Raw genomic sequence first — 13,215 nt, 5'->3', positions numbered from 1 at the left:
GTGTCTTTTGGCTTTAACTACTGACACCTCAATCATCTCCCAGGCACTCATCAGTTGAAGGTGTGTAAAGACAAGCAACAAAAAGATTTGGATGACGGGGCACCAGGGAATCAGCAGATTTCACATGCCCAGTTCAGTTCTTCAAACACACCTTTAGAAGCAAGTATGGAGAATGGAGAACTTGGGAGCCAGGTGACACAGGGTGTAGAGCAGCTTGAAAAAAGACCTGAAGAACCGTCAAGTTCTGTTGGTGATGATGAACTCACTGCAACAAGACCCAAGGAGGAGATCAAATCTGAGGCACATATACCAGAAGATTTAAGAGGTAATACTGTGGAATTGGGGAGCAAAGTTCAAAAGGATGGACATTTGGAGACAGATCAACAAGAGAGAGAATGTGTCAAACCTAGCGAGGTCATCAAAGAGGAAACTCCTTCAGAGTCTGTCTCTGGTTCAGTCCATGATGAAAGTGATAAACCTGGTGAGACGGCGCTTGATCATAAACTTAAAGAGGAGCCTGTAGAATCAGCTCAGACAGAGAACCTTGCTAAAACCCAAGGTGCCAGTGCTTCAAATAAAAAGAAGAAAAAGAAGAAGAAAAACAAGCAGAAGCAGAAACAGAGTGACAAGCAAGAGAGTGACACAAAGAAAGATGACATGAATGAAACAGTTTGTAGTGAAGAGATTTCAAACCAAAAAACTGAGGGTGATCTAGAAGGAGACCATCAGGATCCCTTGGGGAATGATAACTCTGAAACAACAATGAATACAGACGTCCCACATGATGATAAAGGAACCAGTGAATTGGATGGTATGGAAACCGCAAGCACAAATATAAATGCGGATGATGCTCAAGATAAAATTTTGTTAGTTACAGATGAAGCTGATTTAGCAAGTATTTCTAAAACAGTCTCAAATTTTGATTGCCCTGAATCTGGCAGTGATGTGCTTTCAGGTGATCTGGCCAACAACATTATCTCTAATCCGACAAACAAAATTGATGAACACACCGAGGTTTCAACAAATCCTGACTCTGAAGCTGTAATCTTTAGCTGTGAGGTTATATCTTCAGAAACAAAGACTTCATTGCCTCAGGAACCTTCTGTTCAGTCCATGGATGCTGTTGAAGAGTGTGTCGAGTCCACCAGCAGCTCTGAGAACCCGGAGTTGAAATCTGAATCGTCAGACATCAAGGAAGTGGAGAGTCATCTTAACTGTGAAGTAGAAGAACAGAAGGAAAAGCTTCAGAATATTGATCTTGATGGGACCACCGACCCTGAAGATCAAGATGACTCTGCTCATCCCACTTCCCCTGTAATGGAGAAGGTGGAAAATGAAGCTGAAAGGGTAATCCAGGAACAACCTGTTGACCAGCCAATGGAAAGCCAACTTCAAGAGAGTATTGAAGCAGAACTGGACAAGGAAGAGGTTGAGACACAAGATGGACTGGATAAAGAAAATCTCAAAGTGCCTACTGAAATAGAGTTTGATGGAAGCCATGTCGACAACACTTCTTTAATTGAAACCCAGGTTCAGGTTGTGCATGAGGAACACCTGTCTCCCAATGAAGCAATTCAGGAATCAGTTGGAGAATCAGATGCTTTTGACCAAAACCCCAAGGCAGAAGAAGATGAGAAGGAAAGCTCAATCCAAAATCAGGTTACACTTGAAGTGCAACTGCCTGAAGATGAAGAAGTGGTAAAGTCAGATGTGGCTTCTCAAGAGCTCAAGAAAGAAGATGAGGAAGAGGAAGATGAAGGAGAATCATTTGATTTTGATGAAATGGATCTTGAAGCATCATCGGATGCCCCTCTAAAAAACGTTCAAGATCAGCCAAATGAGAAAGTTAGTCTTTTAAATGAAAATGTCCAAGAAGCAAGCCAGGAACACCAAAGCAATGTCACTAATGTGGACCAAACTCAAGAAGATGAACATCTAGAACTTGCAGATCAGGAATCAAAGCAAAAGGAGCAGAAAGATGACGGACAAGACACAGAAAACCCACAAACAACAACAGATGTAGAAGTATGTTTAACAGAGGACAGCCAAATCAACAGTGAAGTCAGAGCTAATGATCAGGAGCATGATATTACTGGAATTAAAGAAGACACATTTGAGGAGCATCGACAGGCATCAGAAGATGTGACACTCGATGAAGGAGTTAATCTGATCTCAGAGGTGGAGACAAGAAATGTAGGCCAAGAGGTTAATAGTTCTATTCACCACGAAGAAAAGGCATCAAATTTTTCAGAAGATCAGGACGTTGAGAAGCAAACCGCAGAAAGCAACAGGCAAGATGAAAGAAAAGAATCCAAGAAAAGCGGGAAAGGGAAGGGCAAGGGGAAAGAAGATTGTAAAATGTCTTAATAGATAGGGAAATTGCTAAGTCTCTTCTCAGCATCTTCAATTTAACAAGTCATTTGCACTTACGTAGGTCCTAGTGAAATTTTTGGGGGGTCCATTTACTTTGGAGAACCCTAAATAACCAAAGTGATCTTACAGTCAAGCCCAATTATCAGTCACGGCAGCTGTTTCAGCAAATATATTTTATGCATGAATGTTTTACACCTAATTAACAATACTGAATGAACACAGGAAATTAATTCAAAACATGTTTAAAATCCCAAAACCAATCACACGTTAAATGCTAGCAGTATTGGGTATAAAGTGTCATATTTATTATGAAATTTTACAAGAGCATGAATAAAATGTTTCTCATACTAATGTACAAAACTAAGTGTATGAGTAATACGTGTTTCTCTTTTGGAAATTACCAGCTTTCTGTCTGTGCTGCAGTCATGTTTAGCAGCTTCTTCATTATAATATTTTCAGTTACAAAGGACCCGTAATGTATTTGGTTTAAATGGTTATGTTGTTTAAAATTGTGGTAAAAAAAAAAAACAAACAAAAAAAAACATGTATTTTGTGTCAACCCCTATTAAACATTCCTCTAAATTTTTTGCCTGCAGCTTTGTATTTACTTTTTGTTTTTTACAAATAATTCATTGGGAGATATGATTGAAAACAAATGTAAATATTTTATTCTGTTTGGTGAAGATGCTGTTGGGACATTGAGACCCAGTTTATGTTAACTGAACCATTTATGTTAAAATAAAACTTAAGAAAAAATAGGTTTTACACTGTTGTTTATTTGTTGTGTCATAGCAGAAATATTTAATCTTAATTTCCCAGCTGACTGAATTTTTTTTTATTATACAATGAATGAGGAACTTTAATTAAACTGCTTCAGATAATAATAAATTATTGATTTAAAATATTGATTTATTTTTTTAACCATGAAAGTTTTCATTTTTAGGATATGAATTATAGTACGTCACACACTCATCGCATAACCTCAAGTAAGCTCACATCATGAAAAACACTGCCATGTAATAGATGTACTGATCGAGTGAACGCTGAGAGATTTGACTACATGAGGCTGAAGCCTCTAATGTCACTGAAGTTTCTGCATGTTGTCCATCCTCATCATTCACATCCCAGCATAGGATAGCCTCACTAGTTGCATGCCCTGACACCTCCCCCTCCATGCATTTGGCTCCTCCCACCCCTGGTATGTGAAATGTTTCCTGTCTAACCTTGGAATTAGTTTTAACATTAACGTGTAATATTTGATTATTGTAAAAGACATGTTTTAGATGTTTAACAGTTGTTAATAATTTATGAATGTACCCAAAAGTGGTTATCATATTCAGTTGAATACAATTAAATTTTAATCTGTTATTGTCTAATTGTCTATCTGTTGAACTTGCTTTTCAGAAATTCGTCTGCGAAAGCTGGTTGATGAGAGGGAAAACTTAATAGAGCAGGTGTGTTTCTGACAGTTACTGTACTTTACATTGACTTTGGCCATTTACATTTTGTGGCATTACAAGCATGGTTTTCAGTTTTTTTTCTGTTCAGGTTAGGAGATTGAAAGGTCAACTTCAGCAGAAGAATGGTATAGAGGACGCGTCCGGCCCAGACAGAGATGTGCTGGAGAACGGCACTGACTCCAACATCATGGATCTACAGAGTAAGAAACTGCCTGCACTCAGTCAGCTTCAGTGCAGATGTTTTAGAAACTTTTCTTCAGCTCACAATATTCATTACATTGTTAGCAATCATTTTGAACAAGTTTGGTTTATTGCCAGAGCAAGTAAGACCCTCAGCCCGAGATGTTGAGAAATGTGCAAATGTTCTTTATTTCAGGGGATGCCCACAGACAAATCAATGACCTCAGATTTAAGCTTGTGAAATCAGAGCAAGAAGTCACAGCGCTTGAACAGAATGTGAGTTCCTTTAGTATATTCTATTGCTAATAATAGTAACACATTTTACCCTTTTAAAATATGAAATAGTGAAATCACTTTTGAAGTTGTTTGAATTAACTCGTGTTGTAGGTCACAAGGCTCGAGGGTCAGGTGACACGTTACAAAGCTGCATCTGAAAACGCTGAGAGGGTGGAGGACGAACTCAAAGCTGAAAAACGCAAACTGCAGCGTGAGGTACAGTAGCCAAATAGCTGTTTTAAAAAAAAAGTTCTACTTAAATGTACATACAATAAAATTAATGGCTTGCACAACTTTTTTCATGGTAGTTACGCTCTGCACTGGACAAGATTGAAGAGTTGGAGTCCAGTAACAGCCACCTCTCGAAAAGGCTAGAGAAGGTGAAGAGTGGCCGGGGAACAGCAACAACTCCCTAATGATTTCAGATCTGTCCCATAATCTGCCCGAAATCACCATTGCCACTGGGCATTTCCCATCATTCTGCACCTAATGCAAAGTTAAGAAAATTATAAACAAGCCCATGAGAACAGTGATACATTGTATTCTTCAACTGTGCCGTTTCCTCCTGTTTATCCATTTAGCTTGAGTTCTTCATCTTTGGAGAACCCAGTCAGGACTTTCTGAAGGATGCAGGAGGACTCTAAGTGTGCTTCATTCAAATGCACAAACACTGTGGTTCAAAAAGTTAAAATGGTAATTGTCACATTTGAATGTTGCTGTGACTGAACCGATTCAAAGCACAATTCTGCCCGAGATTATTAAGAGAAGGATCTTAAAAGTTACTCTTTGAAATTCTGAATGTGATTGTGACAATCAGGACATGTTGTCCAGCTCTAGGATGTCTGGGAGATCATTTGTTTGATTTAAGATAAAGACACCTGTTGATTCACTAAAACTAGACAGACAAGTATGCATGATTTTGCGTGTTTGATGCTTTCATGTGTTCCACTCTAAAATATATTTTATCACTAGTTGAGTCGACTAGATATTCCTTATGTACCTGAAGCCAAAGGTTCTCGAGTAATATTGAGGTCGCTTCTTTTAATCATGTGTTTCCTCTAATGAATTGTATATAAGGGTCTTCCTAACATGCTGTCCCCTACATGTCAGAAAGACTGATGTGATATAAACAAGGATGAATTGGAATACTGATTGTTAGTGTATTTTGTTGTTGCATTGATGGTGAAATTCAACCACTTACATCAGGAAGTTGTTCAAGGATTTCAGGCTGAGCAGCAACCTCTGATGCATTGATTGTGGAAGACTGTGATCACAAATATCATTTATTATCACCATCCCGGAAGAGAGGCGGCTCCATCCTGTTTACAAACGCTTTAAACCAATTATAAGTTAACTTTATGAAAACTGAACTGTTATGTTATGATCTGCAATAAAATGTTGTTAAATAAGTTGTCTGTAGTCTATATATACATTCACTTAAGATAGGCCTTCAAAACAGACCAACACTGGAGAGTCAGGGTACTGTGAACTACATACTATGTGTGTATTTGAAATAAATCGGCCAATTATTAGAGATAATTTTGCCTCGTGGATTTCTGACCTGTCAAAAATATATATATTTTATTTAAAATATTACTATTACTAAATATTACATTAGGAAAGGTTCTAAACCCGTTCCTGTCGACGATTATGTCACTTTTATCTGTGAGAGGTTGCACAAAGCCCAAAGTCTTGCCAAACTTCATCTTTCCACTGCTCAGACTAAGATGAAGGCACGTTTTGACAAAAGAGCTGTAAAAAGAGACCTTTGCCCTGGCGATTCTGTGTTGGTTCTACTTCCATCCCCTGGTTCTCTCACGAGCAAAATTCTCTTGTACACTTGTGCTGAGAATTTGAATCGTTATTCTACATGTTTTAACAATACGTCTATGGATACTCTGCAAATAAAGTTTGCGATTATTTTCATCTGTTTTGTACAGCATGTTTCTAAAACTGCTGTTTTACAATTTTGAGCATGTGGTAGTTTATTGAAGTTGATTGTAAAGCCATTGCTGCAGTCATTTGATTTTAAACCTTTATCATGTAGTGTTGATCTAAATGAAAAGGATCTAATTGAACCTACAACTGTCTATTTATACATTGTGCACGGTACGACGGTGAAACATAAGTGTGTTATGAACGTTGATTCACTTTTTAAAATATACACCTCATTCAGCGTTAATCGAAGGACTCCAGAACGACCATAATTCACCCGTGATTAAGGTAAGATGGTGTAATTCAATTCAATGTAATTCAACGTTGCTTCAACCATTACCAGACGTAATTTCAACGTTGAAATGCCGGCTGGGAAAACACTGTTTACCATTTAGATAACCTCTAAATATAAATACACTTTCGTTAACGGGCAAATTAATACAATCAAAAAAACTTACTGTAGATACTAAAAATACAAATTCTTTTCTTTTACCTTGTCAGAGTCCCACGGTGCTGAGGTAAACAAATCCGTGCAGTTGTGAAGAATTTATTAGCTATCGCCAACTTAGAACTTGTTTCGTGTTTTCTTGAAAAGGGTGGAGGCTGAAGTTGTCATAGTTGGGTAAACTTCTGTAGTTGTTCCATTTGCTCATATAGCAAAAGAAGAAAATAAGGATCAGTTTTCTCTTACTTTCCAAAAAAAGAAAACAAAGAAAATCTTACCAATGATCACGGCTGCGTTTCTCTACAATCAATTTAGCTTACGCTGCTTTTGAAAATGGCAGGCCCCATTGGTCATAAAAGAGAAATTTGCAGTCACTCACCATTGTAGTAAAAACATTCTACTACAATGCACAGGTAAGAAAAAAATCCAAGAAAACAAACATGTACACTAAAAATAAGTAAATAGGCAATTAAGTAGGTAGAATGAATGAAGTAATTTCTTTTTTTTTTTTCAAATGGCAGGTCATCACAGTCTGTGATATCCAATGACGATAATCCAATGACGATGAGTTGAGAGACCATACTTATAAACAAGCAGTATATTAATATATTAATTTAATAAAAACATATTTGCTAAAGCAGTTATTTTAATTTCTACACAAAGAAATCAAACACTTGTACAAAATTCCTGTACAAAATTCCCTTGAATGACAAAAGCATTTATGTCACATCTCATATTGCAAGAAGAGACTTTGACTCTCAGATTGCTTTGGAAAGGAACTAAAATGTGTTTATTGTCATTCTCAGGCTCCATAGCTCCATTCCAGTTTAAACAGTGAGAGAACTATGCATTGTCTAAATTTGCTTCGACAGCATTCATAGGTTGTCTAAGGTAGGCCCGGCTTTGAATCCGCAGCACCATGCGACGAGCATAGAAATCCCGATAATCAGGTGGCAGCTCTTCCAAGATGCCTAAAGTCCTCTCCAGAGACTGCAGGGCTCGAGTGGCTGCTACTGGGTCTTTGTTTCCATATGGATCTTTCTTATCATAACTCTCAAGTGGTAGATGCCTCCAGAACACATTGACACCAACTCCAAACTGGAGAGCCAGAGTATTGTGAAACCAAAGAGCTGAGGAAAAACAAATAAAATAAGTATATTTCTGAATGCATTTCAGCTCTACTTCAGGATTTGAGCACATTTAGATGTATGTATAGCTCACAATGTTAAAAATAGTATTCTGTAATAGTGCTGTAATTATGTATAACTTGTTGGTCTGGTTTAAGAATATAATACCTGGAATGAAGAGCAGGTCTCCTGGTTCCAGAATACACTCGTAGCGACTCGCTTTCACAAACTCAGGATAAAGCTGCAGATCAGGAGTGTCAATGTCCAAAACTTCAGACTTATCCCCTAAAAATTTTGTCACAATTTAAGTTACAGTGAATTAAATTAACATTTAGTTCAAACATTATCACACACTTTGTTTACTATTATGTACGTGTTGTGTGTATATACATATACAAATTATATATATGTAAATGTGACCCTGGGACCAAAAAAAAAACAGTCTTAAGTCGCCGGGGTATATTTTTAGCAATAGCCAAAATAACATTGAATGGGTCAAAATTATTGATTTTTCTTTTATGCTAAAAATCATTAGGATATTAAGTAAAGATCATGCTCCATGAAGATATTTTTTTAATTTCCTACCATAAAAATATCAAAACTTAGTTTTTGATTAGTAATATACATTGCTAAGATCTTCATTTGGACAACTTTAAAAGCGATTTTCCTCAGTATTTAGATTTTTTTTTCACCCTCAGTTTCCAGATTTTCTAATAATTGTATCTTGGCCAAATATTGTCAGATTGTAAACAATAATAAACAATGCATAAATGGAAAGCTTATTTATTCAGCTTTAAAATGAAAAAAAAAAAAAAAAAAAAATACACTTAAGACTGGTTTTGTGGTCCAGGGTCACACACACACACATACATACATAAATACCACACACACACACACACACACATATATATATATATATATATATATATATATATATTAGGGCCGGGACTCGATTAAAAAAATTAATCTAATTAATTAGAGGCTTTGTAATTAATTAATCGAAATTAATCGCATTTTAATCGCATATAAATATTTGACCTGAGAACAGTGAGAAGTTTTTTTTTTTTTTTACATAGATTTATAGTATACCATTGAATAATGACTGAATACATAAGCTTAAGCAACAAAATATTGTTTATTTTTGTTCAACCAAGTCTAGCAGACCAGTGCAATTTTTGACATTAAGTGTAGCAATAGCATATTTAGAAACAATTTAGAAATAGTACATTTCAGAAATTCAGGAAGCTTATAGGTGCTGGAACCTTCTGTAAAGTGTTTTTAAGTAAAACACAATACTGTCAATTACATTCAGAACATTGGAAACACTGACTATTAGAACATACCATAACATACTAAGTCCAACTCTCAATAAACTTGGCCAAAACAATAAAGAGTTTAACATAAACTGCCAGTTGCACCAACAAAATAATACATAGTTCAACATAAAGTGTAAAGTCCACGCTAGCTGCTATATGTTTTGCGTTGAGGTGATACTTGAGGCTCGATGTGCTGCTGCGGTGATATGCGAACGCTAGTTGGTGCTCCAGTACAATCAGTCCGCCGAAAATTAATTTTTCTGTAATTAATTAATCTTAGTTAATGCGTTATTTTTTGTGTAATTAATTAATCTCAATTAACGCGTTAAAGTCCCGGCCCTAATATATATATATATATATATATATATATATATATATATATATATATATATATATATATATATATATATATATAATTATATAAATTTTGTTAAGTACTACCTGTGAGGTAGAGATAAAGGGCGTCTTGAGGGCTGTACAGAACAACACGCTTTCTTCCTGTAACTTGAGCGAGAAGGTTGTCCATTATCTGATAGTAAACATTAAAATAAGAGTGGTTAAAAAGGTCTTCAACCTTTTTTGACCAAGGATGCCTTGGTAGAAAGATGGAGTGGGTTCCCCTGTTACATACTTTAAATACCGATTAGAGGGTGCATTACTGTTCTACAAATACATGCAGCATAAGTGAAGATAAGAACCTCTTTTCTAACATGTTAAAACAAAATAATTCACAGTGTCTGTTTCTATTTGTGTTATGGGTAAACTGAGCAATGATGTGCAGAGTTGGTGTAAATAAATACCAGTTAACAAGCTTGGAGATTCATGCTTTGTGTAAAGAGACATTCCCTAAATAAACACATTCAATTGATCAACATTTCATTTTCTTTTCTGCAAAAAAAAAAAAAAAAAAAAAACCTTGATCAGTGTCACCTATTGGCATGGATAACTCACATCGTAGTGTGTCCACAGCTGCAGACCAGGGGAACTGATGCGAAAAACACTGGAGAAAAACTGCTCTGGCTCAAAGAACTGGGGTATATGGAAATCCTCTGCCAGCTCAGGGAACTGCTTCCTTAAATCAGCTGGTTCCTGAAAGGCAAAGGAATCCGTATAAATATATGTGAAATATATAATCCAGGCATTCTACAGTGAATATGCTGACACATTGCAGCCTAAATTCAAGTTAAACTCCATATTCCCAAATAGGTACAATATTCATTACTAAATGTAATATAAATGCTACCTTACGAACATCTTCTCCAAGTGAGCGCAAGTAGTAGCTTTCATCCTGTTGGGAACAAGAAGATCTATCAGCAGTTTTCAAGCTGTGGGCCGCAGACCTCCACTGGGTCACAACAGTTTAGCGGGGTAGACACCCTCATGCGGTATAGACTCCCTCTTGTCATTCCAAACCTGTAAAACCTTTGATACAGCCTTTAGTTACTGACAAAAAATGTTTTGCATATTATGGACCACAGAAATGTATGGTTGTGTGGGCTGCGAGTTGGAAAAGGTTGGGAACCATTGATCTACACTGAACAAAATATTAAACACAACAGTTTTGTTTTTGCCCCCATTTTTCATGAGCTGAACTCAAAGATCTAAGACTTTTTCTATGTACACAAGAGGCCTATTTCTCTCAAATATGGTTCACAAATCTGTCTAAATCTGTGATAGTGAGCACTTCTCCTTTGCTGAGATAATCCATCCACCTCACAAGTGTGGCATATCAACTTCAACTTATTAGTATTGCACACTTATACACAACTTCGTTGTCCAAAGTGCTTCAGAGAGTAAAATAAAACAAAATAGACATACAAATTTACAAGTACAGAATTAAACAAGAACTACTTAAAAAGCCAAGCTAATAAGACAAGTCTTCAGCTGAGACCTAAAGACCTTCACTGATGGAGCTTGTCGAATATAAAGAGGGAGATTGTTACACAGTTTAAGGCCTGCTACTGAGAAAGCACAATCACCTTTTGACTTCTTTTTGGACTGAGGAGTAACTAGCAACAATTGATTTGATGATCTTAAAGACCTAACTGAAATGTAGGGCTCTATAAGATTGGAATTATAGTTTGGAGACAAATTATGTAAAGCTTTGAAAACAACCAGTAAAATCTTGATATCAATCCTAAACATGACTGGTAACCAATGAAGAGAACGCAGCACCGGAGTGATGTGCTGTCTTTTGTTTGGTGCCCGTCAAAAGTCTAGCTGCAGCATATCAAGATGCTGATTTACTCACATTTCACTGCTGGTTATATATGCTCTAATTGTGTATGTGACGAATAAAAATCTTGAATCTTGACAGCATGAATATTGCACAGGTGTGCCTTAGGCTGACTTCAATAAAAGGGAACTAAAAATTGAGCAGTTTTACTGTATTGGGGGGTTCGGGGAGGGGCTGAAAACCAGTCGGCATCTGGTGTGACCATCATTTGCCTCACCCAGTGCAACACATCTCCTTCACATAGAGTTGATCAGGATGTTGATTGTGGCCTGTGGAATGTTGGTCCACTCCTCTTCAATGGCTGTCTGAAGTTGCTGGATATTAGCAGGAACTGGAACATGCTGTCGTATACACCGATCCAGAGGATCCCAAACATGCTCCATAGGTGACATGTCCAGTGAGTATGTTGGCCATGTAAGAACTGGGATGTTTCCAGCTTCAAGGAATTATGAACAGATCCTGGCAACATGGGGCCGTGCATTATCATGCTGCAACATAAATTGATGGTAATGGATGAATGGCACAACAATGGGCCTCAGGATCTTGTCACGGTATCTCTGTGCATTTAAATTGCCATAAATTAAATGCACCTGTGCTCGTTGTCCATAACATACGCCTGCCCATACCATAACCCCACCACTACCATGGGCCACTCGATCCACAACGCTGACATCAGCAAACCGCTCACCAACATGACACCATACACACTGTCTGCCATCTGCCTTGTACAGTGAAAACCGAGATTCATCCGTGAAGAGAACACCTCTCCAAACTGCCAGACGCCATCAAATGTAAGCATTTGCCCACTCAAGTCGTTTACGATGACGAACTGCAGTCAGGTTGAGACCCTGATGAGGACAACAAGCATGCAGATGAGCTTCCCTCTGACAGTTTGTGCACTGATTGTTGCAGCAGCTGTCCAGGTGACTGTCTCAGACAATCTTGAGGTGAAGATGCTATAATTTTGTTCAGTGTATGTTAATCACTCAGAAATACTGATTAGTGATTAATGATGAAACACTGAATTATGAAGAAAAAAAAAACACTAATGAACTCAATTAGATAGATGCTTGAAATATACATTTTACAGATACAAAAGATACAAACTTATAAGTATTCATTTAGCATAAATGTCACAAAATATTTGTCAAATAGAATATCAGAATCAAAGGATTTCAAAAATGAAGAAACAAAAATATTTTAAAATGTACTTTCTATTGTAACTAACCTCACTAATGAAGAAATCTGAGTGCTTTTCCTCTGCAGCTTTCTGAATCAACTTGTCAAATGGCAGTGTCCTGAAATACAGAATTATGTTATACTTCCACAGTTTCTTGTAGCTCAGGTATACAGGATTCATCTTAAATCACACACACCTGTACACGAAGTTCTTATGCAGAAAGTCCATCCTGGGCTCTGGGGACACATGCACTTTAACCTCTCGGTCTCCCCCCTTCTGCGCGAGATAACTCACTGTCCACGCGCGCATACACGGCCCCAGCGGCACGCGCTTTAGAACCGCTGGTCTACGCTAAGTAATACACGTGTTATTAATTTACCCACAACACCGCAATAAATGGCTGTTTAATATATAATACACGAGTTACCAGTGGATAGATGTCACTCAAGAAAGTCTCTCTGTCCACATCGGTGTAGACGGGCACCTCCAGCTTTTCCTGACAATCCATTTCGGACAGTTTTCAGTTCACTCTCCATTCGCTGCCATCTGAACCATTCCGCCTTCCGCTAGGAAATTTCGACTCTTTTTGGCGAGTCGACTCTTTTAAACAGTTTGTTTCAAAGAACCGAATTAAAAGCCAAGTCTCTGAATGCTCTGAACTAAATCATCCAAGTAACGCCATGTGGA

At 37.3% G+C, this 13,215-nt stretch overlaps 2 protein-coding genes across 21 annotated transcripts in view; one reads left to right on the top strand and one right to left on the bottom strand.

The window, feature by feature from the left end:
- The window catches only part of LOC113053275 (leucine-rich repeat flightless-interacting protein 2-like), a 33,597-nt gene extending 27,899 nt beyond the window's left edge, over nt 1-5,698 (top strand). For 18 of the 19 annotated variants that reach the window (XM_026218156.1, XM_026218158.1, XM_026218159.1 and 15 more), the window contains one exon: nt 44-3,129. In XM_026218156.1, coding sequence (XP_026073941.1) covers nt 44-2,367 — 2,324 coding nt within the window. In that variant the 3' untranslated portion in view covers nt 2,368-3,129. Of the gene's footprint in view, nt 1-43; nt 3,130-3,777; nt 3,828-3,921; nt 4,034-4,209; nt 4,290-4,400; nt 4,506-4,597 lie in introns of those variants that run through there. The other variant, XM_026218176.1, reaches the window with a different exon arrangement.
- A 1,734-nt stretch (nt 5,699-7,432) lies between these two features.
- On the bottom strand, nt 7,433-13,201 carry LOC113053273 (tRNA wybutosine-synthesizing protein 5). Of its 2 annotated transcripts, none has more exons than XM_026218153.1 (8): nt 12,956-13,201; nt 12,725-12,879; nt 12,577-12,646; nt 10,356-10,400; nt 10,064-10,201; nt 9,554-9,641; nt 7,965-8,081; nt 7,433-7,799 (listed from the first exon to the last, which is right to left on the bottom strand). In XM_026218153.1, the coding sequence occupies exons 1-8, from the start codon at nt 13,034-13,036 to the stop codon at nt 7,513-7,515; spliced, it is 981 nt and encodes a 326-aa protein (XP_026073938.1). In that variant the 5' UTR covers nt 13,037-13,201; the 3' UTR covers nt 7,433-7,512. The 2 variants fall into 2 exon arrangements, with proteins under 2 accessions (XP_026073938.1, XP_026073939.1); XM_026218154.1 differs by having other exon boundaries at nt 12,725-12,874; nt 12,956-13,177.
- Between the last annotated feature and the right edge of the window lie 14 nt (nt 13,202-13,215).

Source organism: Carassius auratus, chromosome 34, assembly GCF_003368295.1.
Source record: "Carassius auratus strain Wakin chromosome 34, ASM336829v1, whole genome shotgun sequence".
Classification (NCBI taxonomy): domain Eukaryota; kingdom Metazoa; phylum Chordata; class Actinopteri; order Cypriniformes; family Cyprinidae; genus Carassius; species Carassius auratus.
Note: the sequence above shows the minus strand (reverse complement) of the source record. Positions and strands in the feature narration are given on the sequence as shown.

What these genes read in the sequence shown, in the direction of transcription:
- LOC113053273 (XM_026218153.1), bottom strand. Translation starts at nt 13,036, where the DNA reads ATGGATTGTCAGGAAAAGCTGGAGGTGCCCGTCTACACCGATGTGGAC. An exon ending in CATAAGAACTTCGTGTACAG is followed by an intron (nt 12,647 to 12,724) that starts GTGTGTGTGATT and finishes TCTGTATTTCAG; the next exon opens with GACACTGCCATTTGACAAGT. An exon ending in TTGGAGAAGATGTTCGTAAG is followed by an intron (nt 10,202 to 10,355) that starts GTAGCATTTATA and finishes TTTGCCTTTCAG; the next exon opens with GAACCAGCTGATTTAAGGAA.